Genomic DNA, 20,274 nt, shown 5'->3' with positions numbered 1-20,274 from the left:
CACCAGGACTCCTGTAGGAACTTCCAGAATGGTCTTCCTGTGTTTACCTTGGGGCACCGCCCTGCCTCACCTATCTATTCCCCACATGGGGCTAGAATGACTCTTAAGAATATTGATCTTAGCTCTACCTGTTTCCCCTCCTCCACAGCTGCCTATGACTCTGAGCACAGACGCTCAAAGCCTCACTGCAGCCTAGCCTGCTGGAGCCTGCGGTCCCCCCTAGGGCAGAGCTGGATGCCAGGCTCACTCCATCCCCAGGAGCAGGACTGAGTGGCTGGGGGAAGTGGGCAGGAAGGAGGGAAAGTCCATCCAAGGCTATGTTCTGACCTGGCCACCCATCTGGGATTGCAGCTGCCTGGACCTTCTAAGGAGCCTTCATGGGGTGCCTCAGGCTCCTCCTCTCCAGGGTGGAGAGGGGAACATCTGGGTGTGGCTCTCGCCCCCATGGGCCTGCTCCACAGGGCACAACTCTCTGTGTTTCCACGTGTGGAGCATGTGAGCACCTAACAGTTTCCCATGCCTGGAGCCCAGGGCAGGAAGCCAGAGACCTGGGACCTGGAAATGATCCCAGGACATCTCCTAAGTCCCTCCCCACATGCTGCAGAGCCTTCTCCACACTTTTGTCCAAACCTCCCTCGGAAGACTTTCCTCGGTGCCTCGGACTCCCTCTCCACCCGTGTTTTCCTGAGGCTTCAACCCAGTCCTCTCATTCCTTCTTGAAGATGTCAGCAGTCATGGCCATCACCTGCCTGACCTTCAGAAATGTGAGTTCATTCCTTCAGCGCTTCTTCATCAGTTCCTGGAGAATTCCCATCCTCCACAGACTTCTCTGGGCAGGGTTTCAGACACTGGGTACAGAACCATTCTGTGTCCACCCCCATGTCCCTCCGAACCCTTAGAGCTGGACTCCATTGAGCTCAATGCAAGGCTGATGCAATTCCACGGTGACCCATTTCACGTGAGATCCTTGTAGTTCTGAGCAACAGAAACTGCATCTGGCTAAGTGAGCACAGAAGAGGGTGCACTGAGAGGGAAGAAGTCCAGATCAGAGGATAGAAAGAAGTCCCAAACGTGCACAGCTCAGGAAGGACAGGAAGCAGGACACGTCCCCCTCCAGGATCCCACAGTCTGTCCCCTGAGGTCTCGTCAGCAGGGGGCTCTGGTCCAAACACCTGGAATCTCAATGTCAAGTTCCCAAGAGACAGAATAACTTGGGCCTGGGGACAGTATTCTTGGACTAATATTTCAGGCTGAAGGATGAAGAAGATGAATGAGTAACAGGGACCTGAATCCTGGGGGAAAGTCTCAGGTAGAGAGGCTCCAGATTGAGTGCTTCCTGGATGCACACGTGCCCTCTGCCCAGACCAACAGACATGACTCTCCTCACCCTTCTGGGTCCAAGTACCCCACACATGACAGTAAGTGCACCGCCCACTTCCCCAGCTGGAGACAGACACAAATCCCATCCACCTGCTGCATCTTGCAGTGATGTCAAGGGTAAAGGGCCCCAGAGCGATGCCAGTGCATCTCCTGGTCCATCAGGCTCCTTTCTCAGTCTTCTGCATGTGTATTATATATGTGCAGGCAACACGGAGGTGCAGTGAGACCCCGACCCCCAGGAACATGGCTCTCGTGATACCAGTCTTCACTGGAATCCCACTCCCTGTTCCTCTTTCCTGCGGGGAATTTCACCCCTGTGGAGCCTGGGCTGGGCCATTGCTGTGTCAGCACTGTCACCTGGGTCCTAATCAGGACCTCACTGCACCTCTGAGAGCAGGTGCTTGTCACCCCAGGAGGAAGCTGGGCCCAGGGACCAGGAGAGTGGCTGAGGCCCCTGCTGGGGAGGGCCATCCTGGGTGGGCCTACTGGGTGCCTTGAGCCTCCTCCCTGATCCATCATGTTGAGCTGATTGGTCAGGAGAACGCAGGGTGTTCTGTTTCAGGAGGAAGTGAAGCAAGCATGTGGTGTTTCTGTAACACAGCTCATCCTGGGTCCAGTGCAGAGTACCCACCCCCCTGGGAGCCCAGACCATGCAGCTGTCTGTCCTCACCTGCTGTCCTGTCCCCTGTGGGGAGAGGTGGGCAGGGATGTGTGCTGCACACATGTGCCCGCCACCCAGGACCTGAGTGCCTCCGGGCAGAGCCTCTGTTGACAATTTCATGTTTCTCTCATGCCTTGGTGCTGGATATCTTTAAGATCCCGCTCCCATCTCTCAAAAATGCCTGGAAGTTCACATTAACTTGTTGTTTTTCAAAGGGTGCTGTCCTGGACTTCATACTGGTGATGACCGCTGAGTCTGGGCAGAGCCCTCCCTCCAAAGATAGGGACATTGTTTTTGAAAGACAGCAGACGTGTTATGCCCAACCATTCTTTAACCTGATAATTAAAGAAGCTGTATATTTCATTATGAAAACACTACAACTAATGGTTCAGATTCAGGAAATGGGGTAAAACCTAGAGAAGTAAAATAATTCGCCCAGTAAGATTATTGGCCATCTCCCTACAGTGCAGCTATGTTTTTAGAAGCAAACCTCAAAAATCTTGTCATTTCTTCTGTACATACTTCAGTTCATCCCTATATTTTAAAAAGATCTTTGCCTGGTAACTTCCCTGGTGGCTCAGAGGTTAAAGCGTCTGCCTCCAATGAGAGAGACCCAGGTTCGGTCCCTGGGTTGGGAAGATCCCCTGGAGAAGGAGATGGCAACCCACTCCAGTATTCTTGCCTGGAGAATCTCATGGATGGAGGAGCCTGGTAGGCTACAGTCCACGGGGTCGCAAAGAGTCAGACACGACTGAGCGACTTTACTTCACTTGTCTGGTAGCCAGACCCTAAAGAATCTGCCCTCAATGTGGGAGGCCCGAGTTCATATCCCTCGGTCAGGAAGACTTCCTGGAGAAGGGAATGGCAACCCACTCCAGGATTCTTGCCTGGAGAATTTCATGGACAGAGGAGTCTGCCGAGCTACAGTCCATGGCTTCACAAAGACTTGAACACAACTGAATGACTAACACTTTGCAAATGTCTAAGTTCGCTCTGCCCATATTGTTGGAATTTAGGCTCTTGCAACTTCCTTCCTTTTAAATGACACTGCAGTGAACATATTTGTGTATGAAGTTTCCCCCTCATCTTTGAGGCTGTTTTTCTGGGGGTGGGCCATGCAGATGACATTGTTGGGGCAAAGGGAATGAGCGCTTAAAGGCTCCATGTGTCTGACCCATCCTCCACCCTGCCAGCCCCCGCCCCGGGTGTCCCTGCAGGCTGACATTCCCATCGAGGTGTGGCCAAGGCCACCTATGAGCGGATGTTCACACCACCTGGTGCACAGCCCCCAAGGCTGGATCCCAGGGCGTGGACCTAATTGAACAGGGGTGTCTTCAGTCTGTGGAGGTCCTGGCTTAGACGAAAGGTGGTTCTTCTCAGCAAATTGTGTTGCTTGCACAGAGTAGCTAACAATTGGTTTCACTCGGATGCTGGGTTACACCCAGTCTGGGCCCAGCCTCCTCGTCAATGACAGTTGTTGATGAGAGACTTGCCCTGTCACAGCGCTGCTCCCAAGCCACTTGTGGCCCTTGAGCGCCACCCTGCACCTGGCCCCACTTTCTTGGCTTCCGCTGCTTCGCTCCTTAGGTTCCTAAGTATGCTGAAGCCCCTCTAGACTTCACCTGTTTAAAGAAACGCTCTTTCCCTAATCACCTAGGGTAATGTACCAGAGCCCCGATATCCACTGCCCCCTTGGTTAGAAATGCACGGGGCAGAGATGCCAGCAGGTAAAATCCCTTCAGGGCCCAGGTTCTGTGTTTCTCTGCAAGTCTGACTCCTTACCTGTCCCGTGCTGGCCCCCACATGCCCCCTTCCTGGAGTTCCTCCAGCCTGCTTTCCCTGCATCAGGAGAAGTCTGTGTGCAGAGCATTAAGACCGATCCAGGGCCTTGGTCTTTCTCTAGGACTCCGTGGTGGCTGTGGTGGCATGTGGTCAGCGGCCAGCTCTCCTCTTCTGCATCAGGATACTGGAGATCGAGAGCAACCTGTACCACAAGGGCCAGAGCAAGGTTTTCTTTGGGCTACTGTGCTACCCCACCTGGAGGAGGAGCAGAACCTGAAGATACCAATGTCATCATCGACTTCCAGGCCTGATGCCGGGGCTACCTGGCCGGGAAGTGAGTCCCGGGACGCCCACCAGCAGCTCGGGGCTCCCAGCTGTCCTGTGTGGAGGCACTGAGGAAGCAGGGACTGGCCGCCCTCACCCAGGCAGGTGTCCCCCGGGGAGGCCCACATGGCTTTCCCGCCCCCCTGCTTCCTGGATTTCTGCCTGAGGTTTAAAGTGAGCAGGTCGAGGGGTGACTGTGCTCCGATTTTCCCTGCAGAAAAACCCCTGTCTCCCTCTCTTCCTCCCTGTGTCCCTTCTGTAGGTGTGACACCCAGATCTGGCTGTCCCCAGAGGACCCCGAGCTCTGAGGAAGAGGCATCCTTGAGTTCCAGCAGCTCCCATGGGGTCAGAGGCAGACTTGTGCGGGTCAGGGGGCAGGGCAGCTGCCCATTTGCCCCTTGACTCCTCTGTGTCTGGGGTCTGGGGTTTGTGTCCTGGCCTGAGCCCTGAGCTCTGGGAACAGGGTGTCAAATGAATGTTTGCAGGATGTGAGCTGCTGACATTCTCCCACCAAACACAAGTCCCTGAGTTCCTGGAACAAAGTGCCCACCTCTCCCTTCCTCTCAGCTCCCTTATCTGCAAAACACGTCAGATACATAACAGTTGGCTTTAAAAACAAACTATGGTTGGCTATCCTCATGGAATAATCTACTGTCCCTCCCTCAAAACCTGGGGGGAGGGGACCATAATGGCCCAGGGACGTTTCCAGGGGTGAAGCAGCCCTGAGGGAAGGGCAGGCGGGCCTCCATGGTGCATCCAGGTCCACTGCAGTCACTTCTGCTTGAGGCAAACCGAGAAGTTCACCAGCAGTCCAGCTGTAGGACTCTCAGACTGTGGGAACTTGACCTGCATTTCTTCATCTGTGAAACGGAGACAGCTCTCCTAGAGCTGATGTGAGATTCAACAGGGAAGGTGTGGACGGTGTGAGCACAGCCTCTGCCACATGCTCAGCCCAGTCCACAGAGGCTCTCTGCTCAGGAACCAAACAGAGACTTGGCCAGCTCTCCGTTGCAGACTTCTCTGAGTCGCCAGGACACTGGTTTTCTGATAAAAGTTCTCCATTTGGAGAGAAAAAAATCTGTTGTCAGGTGGAGATAAGCCGAGATAGAAAAAGGCAGTGTGCTCTCAGCCCTTCCCACAAACTTCTGCATCCACATTATGGCAGTGACCACCAAGGCCAGCCCTCCTCATGTGGACTAAATGCACTAGTTCTGTCCCTGCCAGCAGGGCTAAGTCTAGAGGGATCTGATCAAAAGGGACGGGGGGAAGTGCATGGACAGAGTGGCTGAGGGGTGGCCTTAGGCCCCTCTTCTAGATACCATGGGAGGAGAACAGGAAACAGTGGACTCTAAGGTGAGGTCATGGAGGGTTTCTCAGAGGAGGTGATGCCAGATTTGGGCTTTGCAGAAAGCATTTCTCCTGGTTGGATGCAGCAGGTGTCCCTGGAAGAAGAACCTAGAAGTGTGAGTGAATCCTAGAAGCCACCTGGACGTGGCCCTCAGGAGTAGAGTGTGACCAGTGTGCACTGAGCAGCTGGTCTGTTCTAGGACTGTACCTCATGCTGGTGGCACGAAGGTGAACGAGGCAGGCAGGCTGGTGAGTGTGGGGTTGGAGGGGTGAGAAGATGGAATGGGGGAGTGAGTGGGGAGTGATTTGCCAAGGGACTCACGGTGTGTTGGTGGCAGGTCTTCCTTCACGGAGCCTGAGACGGAGTGGACTGTGTCAAGAAGGATGTGGAATGTCAGGACTGGGCTTCTTTCTCTAAGCCGGTCAGCTGGAGGTGGAAATAGTCCCAGGGCGGGGCCTGGTGGGCAGGGTGTTTGTTTGACTTGAACCACTCAGAAGTGAGGGTTTTGCTTTCACTTTTGCTTCCCAGAGTATATCTAGGCACAGAGGGTGTGTGTGGTCATTGCAGAGATGCACAGCTGGCAGCTGCCTCTGCACAGCTGAGAACGTCTGGATCTTGTTCACACTCAGCCAGAGGAAAACCCCTGGGTAAGCCGAGGGGAGGGACCCTGCCCATCTCCCCATCCTCAAGATGAATATCTGAGAAAGGAATATGTCACTAGTTGACAGAAGATGGGAACTGGAAGCATAGAGAGGTGAGGTCATGGCCGAGGCAGCAGGTTAAGCAGGGGCTGAGCCTGGATGTGGAGGCAGGTGTGTCTGAAGGCTTCCTCCCAGCCGAGGGCCCCTAAACAGAGCAGAGGGAGGGCCACAGCAGCTCAGGTGGGCTCAGCTCAGGATGTGGACTCTTGAGACATGAGCAGCAACCCTAGAAGGAAGGTGAGTGTTGGGTGTGCTTAGTACTTTGGGAAATTGGAGGAAGCAGAGAGGGTAGAGGAGGACAGGGGAGTCAGAGCCTCCCCTCCTATGGCCTGGCCACCTTAAAGCTGTCCCCAGGGTGCTAGGCTGGGGCTGATGGGGGAAAGAGGATTTTTTTCAGTTACAAGGAATCAAGGTTTGTTGAAAAACCCTACCTCTGAGAGCCAGGCTCAGTGCCAGGCCCTGGGGACACTGAGCCTTGGAAACAGACAGGAAACCAAGTGGGGAGTCGAAGGGCGTTGGCTTCCTGTGTTTGCCAGGCCCTCTGCTCAGGATGAGGGTGATGGGAGGTCCTGTGTGGGGAAGGTGGCGCTGCTGGAAGAAGTGAGAAGGGCTCACTGCACAAGGTCCACATACATCCGGGTGTTGCAATGTTAAGATAAAAAGCCAAACTCTACAGACATCAGTATAACAGGAGGGGCATGAGCTTAGATCTATGTTTTTTACCGGCAGAGACAACCCTAGAAACGTTGGGGTATTAAAACCACATTCCCACCCTGCCCTTGTACCCATGTCCAAACGCCTGGTCTTGGCCTCCTCTTTGCCCACAGAACTGTGTGACCCTGGGCAAGCTACCTCCTGGGGAATTGTTTGTTCTATTCTCTTACTAAGTTTTTAAAAGCTGATTTCCATTTTTCTCTGTGGGTGCAGATGTTTTTTCTGACCTGGTTTATGGGATCCTTGGCAATTTTCATTTCCAAGAGTTCAGTAGGTCAGAATTTCCATTATATCTTGTGGAACGTGCGCATTTAGAAAGGCTTTCTCAAATCAATGTTATTTTTAATGCTTCTTTCAGTCCCTTCAGTTTTTTCTCTCTGGTGCACGTTGGATCCTTTTGAAAGATTGATTGATTAGGATCTTTAGTTTCTTCTCCATTCTCTTCCTCTTTATCCCCTTCTCCCCTCCCCCCCCTTTCTCATTTTAACAGAGGGAACTGGGGTTGTGCTGTGTCACCGAGAGGCTGCTTGTTTCATTTCCCCATAAGGGGTCCTACCCCTCATATTTTGAACCGGCTGTGCCCAGGAGGGCAGAGGATGCCCAGAAGCCCTGGACAGGAGGAGCAGCAGAGAAGAGACAGGGCCCCTGATGATGTGGGAGGGTTCTCAGACCTGGAGAAACTGAGCAAAAAGGGACCACGACCAGGAAAGTATGGCCTTCAAGAGGAGCTGGAAAGCATCTGGGGGAAGGTGGCAGAGGGAGGCTTGGAGCTGAGCCTCCAGGGACAAGTAACCCATCACACGGTGAGGCCAGTGGGGAAGCACATGTCGTGGAGAGGGGCAGCCTGTGCCAAGTGAGGTGCCAGTCTCGTGCAGCAGGCCCTGTGGAGACAGATAGTGTGAGGAACACAGGAGCTGGGGCAGTCGGGAGGGTGCGGGTGCTCGGCCAGGGACTTTCTTAATGCCCCTTTCCCTTCCCAGGGAGGGTGACTGCAGGCACAGGAGGGAGATGGTTGGGGAGAATCTGTCTGCCTATGAGGAGGGAAGGGATGCATGACTGGCCATGCAGCTGGGCAGGGCCAGGCTTCTCCAGGATCCTCCCCTCTCCCACCAACAGCCTTTCCAGAAAGGGACCAATCAGAGGCTAACAAAGGAGGAAGCCTGGATAGGAATCCAGCAGAGGAAGCACTATCAGCATCCACACCCATCTGAGGCCCCAGACAAGGGTCAGGACCAGGCCAAGAATGGGACGGAAGGATGGAAGGATGAGGTCGAGGGTTCAGATGCGTTCACAAAGTTTTGGCATCACCCAGGATCCAGCCCTTTCTGCCCAAGCCCTCCTCTTCTCTCTGCCTTGGCTCTTGGTCCTCGTGTTTCATGATGTCATTTGGCTGCCCTGGCTCCTGGGTCATGCAGCTTCCAGGCAGAGAGGGTGGAGCGGGACCAGCCAGCTCCCTTCTCCCACCTGCTTCAAGGTAGACCTGCCTGTGCGAATTTTCTCCCATCACACAATCAGTGCCTCCAGCCTCCACCAACAGGCACACTCCCTAGTGAACAAGTTACTCTTCCTGAGGGACAACCCCAGGCATCACAGAAAGAAGGTGATAGAAAGATTCTAGGATGGGAGCTCAGGTGAGGGGATTTGGGGGAGGCTCTAAGGAAATGGGAGCTTCCGTGATAGCTCAGTTGGTAAAGAATCTGCCTGCAATGCAGGAGACCCCAGTTTGATTCCTGGGTCGGAAAGATCCCCTGGAGAAGGGAAAGGCTACCCACTGCAGTACTCTGGCCTAGAGAATGCCATGGATTCTACAGTCCATGGGGTTGCAAAGAGTTGAACATGACTGAGAGACTTTCACTCACTCACTAAGGAAATGGGTCCACTCTAGATTAGGTGATACAGAAAATGAGGGGCACTTCTATCAGTGGGGGTCTCGGTAACTCATCTATGGAGAGGGGAGACCAGAGTGAGCATAAAGGTGTGACTGGTAAAGAAGGAGCAGTCATGCTTCTCACCCAAGGGAGGGGGTGTGGTGTTGATGGGGGCACAGTGATGGGTGTTTGCTGTCTCCTTTGTTCCTGCTCTCAGGGTGACCCTGTGTGAGGCTGGAATTCTGTGAGAGCCTTTACATCTAACGGGAGAAGAGCATCACCCTATTGTGATACCAGGCCAGCCTTAGGATGTCAGGGGTATTCTTTCCTTCTCAGTCCTTTATAATGGTCACATAAATAGACAGAAGGGAATATATCCATTGATTTTAAGACACCTCTTATTATTAAATTCAATTAACAGTGAAATATTTCCCACTACACTTACTCCTCTTTGCAGCATAGCTACCTTTTGTAAGTTTTATGTCTCCCTTCTTAGCCACACTTGATATAAACTCTTCTCATTGAATTGTTATGAACTCATGGCCTTTCTCAGACTCAACTTGGCCCAATGAAACATGATCATAGTATTCACTTTCCATCGTCAGCAGCATTATTGTATGTGAGTTACATTAAAGTTGCTCAGTCGGGTCTGACTCTTTGTGATCCCATGGCCTGTCAGAGGAGCCTGGCTCCTCTGTCCATGGAATTCTCTAGATCGGAATACTGGAGTGGGTAGCCATTCCTTCTCCAGGGGATCTTCCCAGGGCTCGAACCCAGGTCTCTCACATTGCAAGCAGATTCTTTACCATCTGAGCCACCAGGGAAGCTCATTTCATGTGGGTGCCCCTTCTAAATGCTGCTCTGAACGTTTCCAAGAGAATCTTTGCCTTTGGGGGTATATAGTTGCCAACCTGTGGATATAGATGCCGACCTGTGGAACTGACCTCCCCTTCAAGGAGTCTTGCTTCCTTTGAGTAGACAGAAGCCCATGGGTGCACATGTTTGTGGGCAATGTGCTGCCAGATGATGGCTCTGTTTAAGGCCACAGGTCACTGTGGTTGTCCTGGTTTACGTGTATTATCATCCCTCTTTTTCCTAGAGAGCTTGGCTTCATCATCACAAACATGTCTCCTACACTGACAGTTGTCACATCGGGTGTCAGCTTACTTCTTATTGTCTCTTAATCCAATTGCTTCCACCACTTTTATGTGGTGGTGCCAGAAATCAACCCATTCTTATGGGTTACTAACTACTATGAAGTGACTTCTGCTTTTATAAAATTAAAAAAATCCAAAATGCTAAATGCATATGTTTAAAAAAAATCAGTTTATACAGAGGATTCTGCACACCTCGTAGTAAAAAGCACTTTCAGTTGTTTGCTTTTTCTTTAGGTAATTAAGCAACATCCTTAGATAACATCCTTACTTACAGGGTCATTGAGAGAAGTAAAAATAAGTAAATGCTTGAGAAGCACTTAGAATGCTGCCTGGTGCAGAGTGGGAAGTCGTCAACCAGGATAGCTAATAAACATTAAGTATCATATTTTTCTTTTCCTAATTTAAAAAGTTTGATACTATTAACTTACTTCTTACCAGGGAAGATAATGATTTCAGTTATTCTTATACTTTTTCTTATATCCGTCCCTATCTTCTCCTAATATCATTATATCACTAATCTTACATCTTCTGTTAGAAAACTTTGTGGTTATATGCACTTTATTTGTGCCATTGTTTCTTAGGCGCTCAGGTTCAACTGGTGTTTCTTGATTCCCCACTTTGTAAAATGAGACTTTCTCTTTCTCCCTTCTGTGCTTCAGTTCCCAACTTCTAGAAGTGTGATTTAATGTTTATATTGATTGACAGCAAATAAATTAAGATCTCATATTTAAATGCCTTGTTCTGAAAGTTAAAAGTCAAAGAAGAGAATTTACATTTTTGTGATGTTTTAAATATTTTCTCTTGAGTAACTTGTATTAATACTATGTATTTGCACATACATTTTGGCACAGCTTCAGTTTTTCCTGATGTTTGGAATTGCCTTTGTTTTCACCCCGTGCACTGTCTGTCTTCAAATTTCCTCCATTTCTTTGCACCTGTGCCTCATATGATACCGAGTCCCCTGTCCCCACAGACTCTGGACTTTTTACCCCATTCTGAACTGGTTTCTCTCTAGATCTGCCGTGTGCCCAGCTGTGATCCTTGGATTCCCTTCTCTCTGGGTTGGTGTTCCTGATTCCTCGATCACATTCAGGAATCTTTCTTTCTCTTGGTTATCCTTTGCATCATCATCACACACACACATCTTTTCTTTCCCTCTGCACCTCACTCTCAAGTAACTTGCTAAGGAACGACTGTGAATAGCAACGTTTCTATTCGCCATTTAGCTTCATTTCTTCTGTCATTTAAAAAAATTTCTGGAAGCTTTTTTTGACCTTCTTTTCCAATCTTTCTTTAGACTTACTTGGTAAACACTTATTAATTCCCAAGATTTTTATTGTCTGTTTCATTTTTTCCCACTTCTCAGTGTATCTCATTTTATGAATAAAAATCCTTTCTAATTGACTTAACGACCTGAGTTCAAGTTTTAAAAATTATTTTCTTCCTTCAGAATTGTCCATCCATCTCTCCTGGTGTCATTTCTCATCTGTTTGTCTAAGTCATCTTTTCCACATTGTGATCGTTTCCATGTATCTAATCCTGGATGACCCATTCATATTTAAGAGGGAGTAGAGTTGACTGGTAAGCTGCCCTGTAGAGTGCTTGCCTGAGGACCCCTAAATTCCAGAATACAGAAATATTTTTTCTGGAGTCTCTGAATTAAGATTTTCCTCCGTCTGGTGTGGAGTTGGGTGAATATGTGATGGGATGCGGGATGCTGGGACTATCCCCTGCTTTCTCCTTCTGTGTCACTCTCATTTTGCTCTAAGTAAGCATTCCTCTAGCCTGTACACCTTCTCTCCATTTCTTTCCTCCACTCCTCTTTATTCAGCAGTCACTTCTTCATCCACTCAGTCTTCAAACTATTGCTGAAGACTCTGGGCTCCTGTTGCCCACATTCCTGGCTTTATATTAGCAGCAGAGCACCGAGAGGCGAGGTATGGGCTCTTGAGCCCAGTAAGTGGGTTGAAACCTCATCTGTCATGGACAAGATTTCTGACCTTGGGCAAATAACATAACATCTATGAAAAAAGGAGAGGAGTAGGTGTACATATCTCAAGGGTTACTGGAATGATCCAAATTATATTCGGTAAAGTCTTAGATCAACTATCAGTACAGAACAAAGACCACAAGCACAGAGATGCCTCCTATCAGTAGCCATTATTACAACTGTAAGCATGTTTCCTATCATTTCAGTCAGGTCTCAGGAGGAGGAGCTGATAAATGCACTTTTGTCTTCTTACAATACTGCTGAATGTAATCAACATTTGCTTTCTTCCATCATCTACCAAGACAATTTAATCCCAAACAGAATTAAAAATATGTCTCTCAATAAGGATCTGTTTTGAAGTAGAGACTTCTGAGAATTGGCAAGATTAAAAGAATTGACACCCTCATATATGAATATAACTGTAATAAATTGGTGCAATTTTTTGGCACAACAGAGCGACTCTAGGTATGAAAACATTTAAAATGTTTAGAGCCCTGACCAAATCATTCTACTTCCAGAAACAGCTTAAGGACATGGTCTCAAGTACACGCAAAGTTTCATACAAGAAGTGTGTTCTTTACACTATTATTTACACAAACAATTAGAAACACCCCAAAGTGCCACAGTCAGGGGAGGACAGCAGAGAGGACTGGGCACCATCCAGGTCCTCAGCTGCCCAGGGCAGGCCTGCAGGGAGGGGGCTTGTGGGAGAAAGGCTCCTGCAGAAGGCAGGAGGATATGGGCTGTGGGAGCTGCAGCACCAGAAACTTTATCAAGGCAGAGATTCAGGCACAGGGAGCAAGACATCATTTTGGAATAAAAAGAGTCATTTACCAATTAACATATATCCCCAGGTAAGCATTTTTGAATATTGTTGAGAGTACAGCATAGTTATCATTAACCTGCTATTTGAATCAGAAAGACTTGGGTTCTAGTCCAGACTCTGGCACCAGCATGAAGTCTTGGGCTGACCCATGTTTAGGTGAGTTCAGGAGCCTGCACATCATAGACACTGAATCAATAGTAGTTATTACCAATTAGTGACACAGGTGTCCCGACCTCACATAATTCCCAGAGTATTCCTTTCTATGCTCGTTTCTATGTGCTCTTCATCTCTGGTTTTACTGCTCCTATAACTTCACAGATGGCTGTCTCCTGTCTGACTACCTTCTCCCTGTGCCCCAACAGGAGACCAGGATCTGACTCAGCTTGGAAGGAGCTGTAGGAGGTGAGTGACTTTTCTTAACTAACAGCCAGCAGAGCCCAGGGGACAGGGAAACGCAGAGGCTTAAGTCCCTGGTGGCACTGGTGGCCATCCCAGGGGAACCCACCAGAGGCCTCCCCCTCACTGCTCCCTGAAGCCGCTGCTCACTGGTGATCTAGCCCACAGTCTGTTTTCTTTTCCCCAAGGGTGAAGCCACACCTCCTTCTAGCCTGACGCAGACAAGGAGTTGCAGGGAGATCTCTGGGAACACCTGCTGCCACCATGAGCTCAGAAAACTTCAGGCACTGCTCAGGTAGTCAGCTCTCTCTTCTCTGGAAGGTTCCTACCTGTGACCCAGAATTGAGGGATGTGTTTCCAGGCTGAGTTAAACTACAGAGAAATCAAGAACCATGAAGAGGATGGATAAACATCCTTGAGCTTCCAAGAGAGACCAGGAGATTCCCCTCACCCTGGGGTCTGCCCACGGCCTCCTTCCTGGCCCTCTCCTCAGGGAGCCATGACCAAGGTGCTGACTTCCTGCCTCTCCCACCACCAAGCAAGTGACTCAGTACAGTGGCCAGGAGAGCACACACTGAGCATGGACCACAGATGGCAGTCCCCAAGGCCAGGCAGGCCTGGGAGAGGAGGTCCTCCAGCATCATTGGACTTCTCCTGCTCTCTCCCTTGGCCCAAGCCTCCTCCTGCTCCCAGACGCTGGGGCATCACTATAGAAGCTGTGTCCTCCGGCTTTTCCCAGCCACCAGCCCAGCTTCTCTGCAAGGGTCAGTGGACCCTGCTCTGAACCTGTCTGGCCTTTGCCATCTCCCACCTGGAGGGGAGGAGTGATGAGGATCACATCTGGCTCCACCCCTCCTCCACCTGGTGGATCCCCTCCCCTGCCCATCCTAGAGTCTGTGGTCAGAAGCAGGAATCCTCTCACATGGTAGTTTTGCTCAATGGCATGTGGTCCTAAAGTCTTTTTTAAAATTAGGTAACATGAGTTTGTAATGTTTTCTAAGTTTCGTGTGTACAACATTATATTTCTACTTCTATATATGCTACTGCATGCTCACCACCAATAATGAGTTGCAAAGAATTCCCCTTGTGTGCTGTAGAGTAGAATGGACAAATCACAGGAGTTTTAAATGGAAGGAGGATTCAAAGTCTTGTCCAAGAAATGTCTGACTTGACATTTGACCTTGGATTGAATCTTGACCTTGGATTCAACCTCATAGCTTTCAGCTCTGTGGCCTTGGGCTGTCCATTGTCCTGTCTGAGTTTCTCTTCTGTGAAATAAGGATAATGCTTCTTTGTGCAGATTTATCAAGAAACACATTTGATATCAAGTCCCAGCCCACACAAACATATATAGCCTGGCCAGCAATCTTACCTACAATTCCATAACCTCCAGATCTGTGAAATCACTCAGGGATTTTGATAACTCATTGAGGACTAATCTTACCCTGTAGTGATCTGAGGCTATTTGTAGTCATTACTTTATCCCATTTAATGTAAGTATGCAATTGTTTCACTGCCCAAACATGAAAGCATTCATTTATAGGGTGCTGCCTGTCTATTCTGGAAGTGATAACTAACAAATCACACTTGCTGTTTCTTCTCTTTGTGTGTGTGTGTTCAGTTGCTCAGTCATGTCCAACTCTTTGCAACTGCATGAACCGCAGCCTGCCAGCCTCCTCTATCCATGGGATTCTCCAAACAAGAATATTGGAGTGGCTTGCCATGCCCTCCTTCAAGGGATCTTCCTGACTCAGGGATCAAACCTGGCTCTCTTATATCTCCCGCATTGGCGGGCAGGTTCTTTACCACTAGAACTCCCTGGGAATCCCATCTATGACCTCAATTTACCTGGGAATCCTACGTAGGACCTCATTTCACCTAACCTCCTTACAATCTCTATCTTCAGAAAGGTCACCAGGGAGTTAACTCTTCAACACAAATTGGGGGGGGAGAGGGGGGACAGTCCATCCATAACCCTAGGTGACCTCACCAAGAGCTCCTCAGGTGATTGCTGCTCAGCAAGATCAATTTTAACTATTTTATACTCAATAACATTTATGTCTCACCAAATATTCTTCTAAACTTATTCCCTTTTCTTTCATCTAGATATTGAGACCTTTTTTGAGGAGGTCGTTCAGTGTCTCTGGAACATACTGAGCAGAGAGGAACTGCTACTCCTGCTGAATGAATTCCTGGAGAGAATTAAGGCTGAGGCCAGTTTGTCCAGGTAACCGGCACAGGTGCACCAGAAAGGTCACCCACGTCCCCCAGCACCAGGCTAGCTTCCTCCTGGAGTAACGCCTCCTCCAGGCAGGACCCTACTGTTGGGGTCAAGGATGTTCCTTCTCATGATCCCATCAGGAGTGTTTCCTCCATGTCATTTGCTGACAGTGAATGATCGTGGGTTCAGAAGAGATGAAACCTGCAAGGAAGGCGCAGGTTATGTGACCTTGGACAAGTTACTGAACTACTCTCTGCTTTAGTTTCTTCATCTTTTCATTTTTACTGTGAGGACACTGAGATCATGCATGTAAAGTGCTTCCCATAATGACTGACACAGAGTACGTACTCAATCAATAGTAACATTTAAAAAGTTGTTGGGAAGAGACAGGGTCAAGGGTCTTCTTTCTGGTGAGGAGAACCAAGCAGAATTTCCTTTGGGACAAGTGGGAAAATCCTGACACCACCATTTGTGTCCTGGGTTTCTGCCTACAGTCTTTTTATTCCTGATGTTAGGAGCTGTACGAACCCTGCAGGATCCTGCTGGCCCATAAGGGACAAAGGCCCATAAGCACAAAGCCCTGGACTGCCCTTACTTTGACTTCAATGGCAAATTTAGGGGATCCCCCAAACAACTCTCAGGTTTAAGAATTCCCTATAGAATGGACAGGACTCACTGAAAGCTTCATGATCCCAGGTACAGTTTACTACTGCTGCTGCTGCTAGGTCACTTCAGTCATGTCCAACTCTGTGTGACCTCATAGACGGCAGCCCACCAGGCTCCTCCATCCCTGGGATTCTCCAAGCAAGAACACAGGAGTGGGTTGCCATTTCCTTCTCCAATGCATGAAAGTGAAAAGTGAAAGGGAAGTCGCTCAGTCATGTCTGACTCTTCGCGACCCAATGGACTGCAGCCTACCAGGCTCCTCCATCCATGTGATTTTCCAGGCAAGAGTACTGGAGTGGGGTGCCATCGCCTTCTCCTACAGTTTACTACAGGGAAGGATAAAAGTTCCCACCAGCCAAAGGGCAAAGTCTGGACAAGTTTCACATACGAAGCTTCCATTATCCTCAGGACACGTTACTGACCTGGATTCGGTATGTGATAAGATGCACGGAGTACTGCCTATCAGGGACACTCACTTGCTTACAAGCCAAATTACCCTGACCTGTCATCTCCAGCCCCTCCTGGAAGTCAGACTTGTGCCCTAGTGTCCAGCTCTACCAGATGGCAGAACTGATACCATGGGACCCAGTGACCCTGGGTCACTTGTCACCTTCTCAGACTGACCAATGGCCAAAGACCCAGGCAGGCAAGGACACTCCTATCAGCCAGAATTCTAGGGGCTTAGGGACCACTTCCCAGTAGCCAAGGGCAAAGGGCAGGGAGACTTCTCACTACACACTGAGGCCCTTGAATGAAGGTTTTCTCCTCCAGTCCTACTTGTCTTTGATTATCTGTGGAGTTCCCGCTCCAAAAACTCTTTCAAAGTGAAGGTGTTGACACATCTGTGAGACGTCTTTACCACATACTTTTTCTGTGGCTGAGCCATATGGCCTGTGGGATCCTCATTCCCCAACCAGGGATTGAGTCAAGGCCGACAGCAGGAATGCAGAGTTGAAACCTCTGGACCACCTGGGAATTCTCTCAAATACCTCTCTTAAGTTGCCAGTATCCGAAGATGACTTTCGTCTACCTATTCCAAGTCTAGCTATTTCAAGATGGAGCATCTATAAAGTATGAAACGTGTTTAAGGTTGAAAGAGAAAAGTTTACATTTATAAAATTCTTTTCTAATGATTTATAGTAACATATCTGTATTTATGCAGAATAGATATTATGGAGCCTATTTTACAGACAAGCAAACTGCCTTTCTAATCCCTTGATCTTCATTGTTACAGGGAAGATGTGGATGAACTACATAAATATCTGAACGAATTGAAACGAGCCTTGGTTGAAGAGGACCAAGAAAGACTCTCCAAAGAGCAGCTGGACAGGAGGAGGTTTCTGAATCAGTTTCCTCGGGTGAAACGGCAGCTGGAGGAGTGCATAAGCAAGTTCCGTGAGCTCGCAGACAAGGCTGAGAAGGTCCATAAGGGATGTACCATCTCCAATGTGATGGCCCACAGCACCGGTGCTGTGTCTGGTATTCTGACCATCGTTGGCCTGGCTCTGGCACTCATGACAATGGGGTCCAGTGTGGTGCTCTTGGCCACTGTGACAGGGCTGGGAGCAGTAGGTACTGTGACCAGTGTGTCCACCAGTATCCTGGAACATATGAAGAGGTCATCAGTAGAAACTATAGCCAGTCGCATGATGTCAACTCTCATCAAAAAATGGAAGGTTCTCCTAGAGATACTCAAGAGCAACCCCACAACAGAGAAAGTCACAAAAGCTGTACAATGCATTGAAATGCACATCCATGACATGCAGACAGGCAAAGCCATTTCTGACTCTGCAGCAAACATCTTGATGGGCCTTATGATATTATCATCCCCATCCATCCAAAAGAAAGAGGCAGGTTTCAAAGCCCCAGCTTTTACAGTTACCAAAGGAGGCCAGATCGTGGGTTTGGCCACTTCAGGGGTCTTCCTCCTGGTGGATGTGGGCTTCCTGGTGAAGGATTCAAAGCACCTGCATGACGGTGCAAAGGCAGCATCAGCTGAAAACCTGTGGCAGCGGGCCAGGGAGCTGGAGAGGAAGCTGGAGGAGCTCACCCAGATCTATGAGCGTCTGCAGGAGGACCTGATTCAGCCACCCCCAGAGCAGTGTGGGGTCCAGGGGAGAGGCTAAAGTGCAGAGGTACCTTGTAGAGGGAAGAGCTGGAGACCACATTAATGAAGCTGGGTGTTAGGAATTTGGCATTAGTTGAGCACAGCAGGGAAGGGATGGATGTAGGTGATAGATGAGGAGAGAGAAGGAAGGGGCCTGGAGCCTAGATTAAGGGAGGAGAGGGGACCAGAGAATGAGAGGCGGGGAGAAAGCACTTTTTTTCATACTAAGAACGTTTTATTTTGTATTGGAGTATAGCCAATTAACAATGTTGTGATAGTTTCAGATGAACAGCAAAGGGACTCAGCCATTCATATTCATGTACCCATTCTCCCCCAAACTCCCCTCCCATCAGAAACCACTTTGGACTAAAGAGGACACTGGAGGCAGAATAAAAGGAGAGGCAGGCGAACTAGCAATGAGAGGCCAGGTATAGAACGGGTTGGAAATGGGAGAAGGTCAGTTAGGATTGTTGGGATCCAGAAGTAGCAGGGGCTCCTCTATCGCCCTCCACAGGCTGTGATGTCCCAGCAGGAAGAGTCTTCCCCTGGTGGTGGTCTCTAGACCTCTCCTCCAACATCAACTCACCTTTGGCCCTAGCTGATGTGTCTTACTTAGGGAGTGACTTCTTTCGTTTGTTTGTTTTATTGAAGGATAATTGATTTACAATATTCTGTTAATTTCAGTTATACAGCAAAGTGCTTCAATTATACAGGTATCTATGTATTTATCTGGGCTTCCCAGGTGGCGCTAGTGGTAAAGAATGTGTCTGCTAAGCAAGAGACACAGGTTTGATTCCTGGGTAGGGATTCCCTGGAGGTTGAAATGACACCCCACTCCAATATTCTTGTCTGGGAAATCCCAGACAGTGGAGCCTGGCATGTTACAGTCCATGGGGTTGCAAAGAGTCAGACACAGCAGAACGTCTGAGCATGTGTGTATCTATATTCGTTTTTATTCTTTTACATTATAGTTTATTACAAGATATTGAATACTGTTCCTTTGCTACTACAGTAGGCAGTCCCTTGTTTATTGGTGTGTATCTGCTAATCCCATCTCCTAATTTACCTATCCCCCTAAAACTTTGGTAAAAAGTTTGTTTTCTATGTCTATGAGTCTGTTTCTATTCATTTTGTCATTTATATTATTTTCTGGATTCTACATATAAGTTAATATCACATATTTGTCTGACTTACTTCACTCAGTATGATAATCTGTAGATCCATATTTATTGCTACATATAATATTATTTCATTCTTCTTTATGGCTGAGTAGGATTCCATGGTATGTATACATATACCACATTTGCTTTACTCATTAATCTGTCAACAGACATTTAGGTTAATATCGTGTCTTGGCCGTTATGAATAGTACTGCTATGAACATCAGGGTATGTGTATCTTTTCAAATTAGAGCTTTAATTTTTTTGTAGAAATATGCCCAGAAGTGAGATTGCTAAATCATATGGTAGCTCTATTTTTAGTTGTTTAAGAAAACTCCATATGGCCTTCGATAGTGGCTGCACCAATTTACATTCCCAGCAACAGTGTAGGAGGGTTCCCTTTTCTCCACAGCCTCAGAGCATTGTAGATGTAGGTGATGGCCCCTGTGATCACTGTAGGGGAGATAAATTATTGTAGTTTGATTCTCATTTCTCTAATAATTAGTGATGTTGAGTATGTTTTCACGTACCTGCTGGCCATCTGTACGTCTTCAAGAAGAATTGTCTGTGTAGATCTTCAGGCAGTGGCTTCTTGATGACGATGGTGGTGATGATGTTGGTGGCAGCAGTGGTGTGACAACACTGTGGATGGAACATCTGACACGTTGCCAGGAGCTCTTTGGGTCCAGAGTGCACCGAGAGACCAGTGACGTTTCCATGAAAATCCAAATGTGGAGGAGGAACAGAGGTTGATTAAAAGAAAGAAAGAAGGATGAAACAAGGAGGCAGAAACAGGTCAAGGAACTTTTCGGTGTGTCAGGAGATGAAACAGCCTGGGGCCAACAGACATGACTCTCTGACCCTCGGTTTCTTCTTCAGCTGGAGGTGAGGCTGGATAAGATATTTCAGGTGGTTCTGGTTCTCTGCACCTCATGTTCTCGAGACTCTGGTTCAATAAATATGAGCTGATTCA

The 20,274-nt window shown here is 48.6% G+C and overlaps 1 protein-coding gene across 2 annotated transcripts; it reads left to right on the top strand.

Moving 5' to 3' along the window:
- Positions 1–6,055: 6,055 nt before the first annotated feature.
- LOC518495 (apolipoprotein L3) lies at positions 6,056–20,274 on the top strand. 2 transcript variants are annotated; one of them, XM_003586098.6, is made up of 5 exons: positions 6,056–6,142; positions 13,114–13,153; positions 13,336–13,442; positions 15,254–15,374; positions 17,269–20,274. In XM_003586098.6, the coding sequence occupies exons 3-5, from the start codon at positions 13,412–13,414 to the stop codon at positions 18,158–18,160; spliced, it is 1,044 nt and encodes a 347-aa protein (XP_003586146.1). In that variant the 5' UTR covers positions 6,056–6,142; positions 13,114–13,153; positions 13,336–13,411; the 3' UTR covers positions 18,161–20,274. The 2 variants fall into 2 exon arrangements, with proteins under 2 accessions (XP_003586146.1, XP_005206923.1); XM_005206866.5 differs by having other exon boundaries at positions 13,070–13,153.

Source organism: Bos taurus, chromosome 5 (assembly GCF_002263795.3).
Source record: "Bos taurus isolate L1 Dominette 01449 registration number 42190680 breed Hereford chromosome 5, ARS-UCD2.0, whole genome shotgun sequence".
Taxonomy (NCBI): domain Eukaryota; kingdom Metazoa; phylum Chordata; class Mammalia; order Artiodactyla; family Bovidae; genus Bos; species Bos taurus.
Note: the sequence above shows the minus strand (reverse complement) of the source record. Positions and strands in the feature narration are given on the sequence as shown.

What these genes read in the sequence shown, in the direction of transcription:
- LOC518495 (XM_003586098.6), top strand. Translation starts at nt 13,412, where the DNA reads ATGAGCTCAGAAAACTTCAGGCACTGCTCAG. An exon ending in AAACTTCAGGCACTGCTCAG is followed by an intron (nt 13,443 to 15,253) that starts GTAGTCAGCTCT and finishes TCTTTCATCTAG; the next exon opens with ATATTGAGACCTTTTTTGAG. An exon ending in GCTGAGGCCAGTTTGTCCAG is followed by an intron (nt 15,375 to 17,268) that starts GTAACCGGCACA and finishes TCATTGTTACAG; the next exon opens with GGAAGATGTGGATGAACTAC.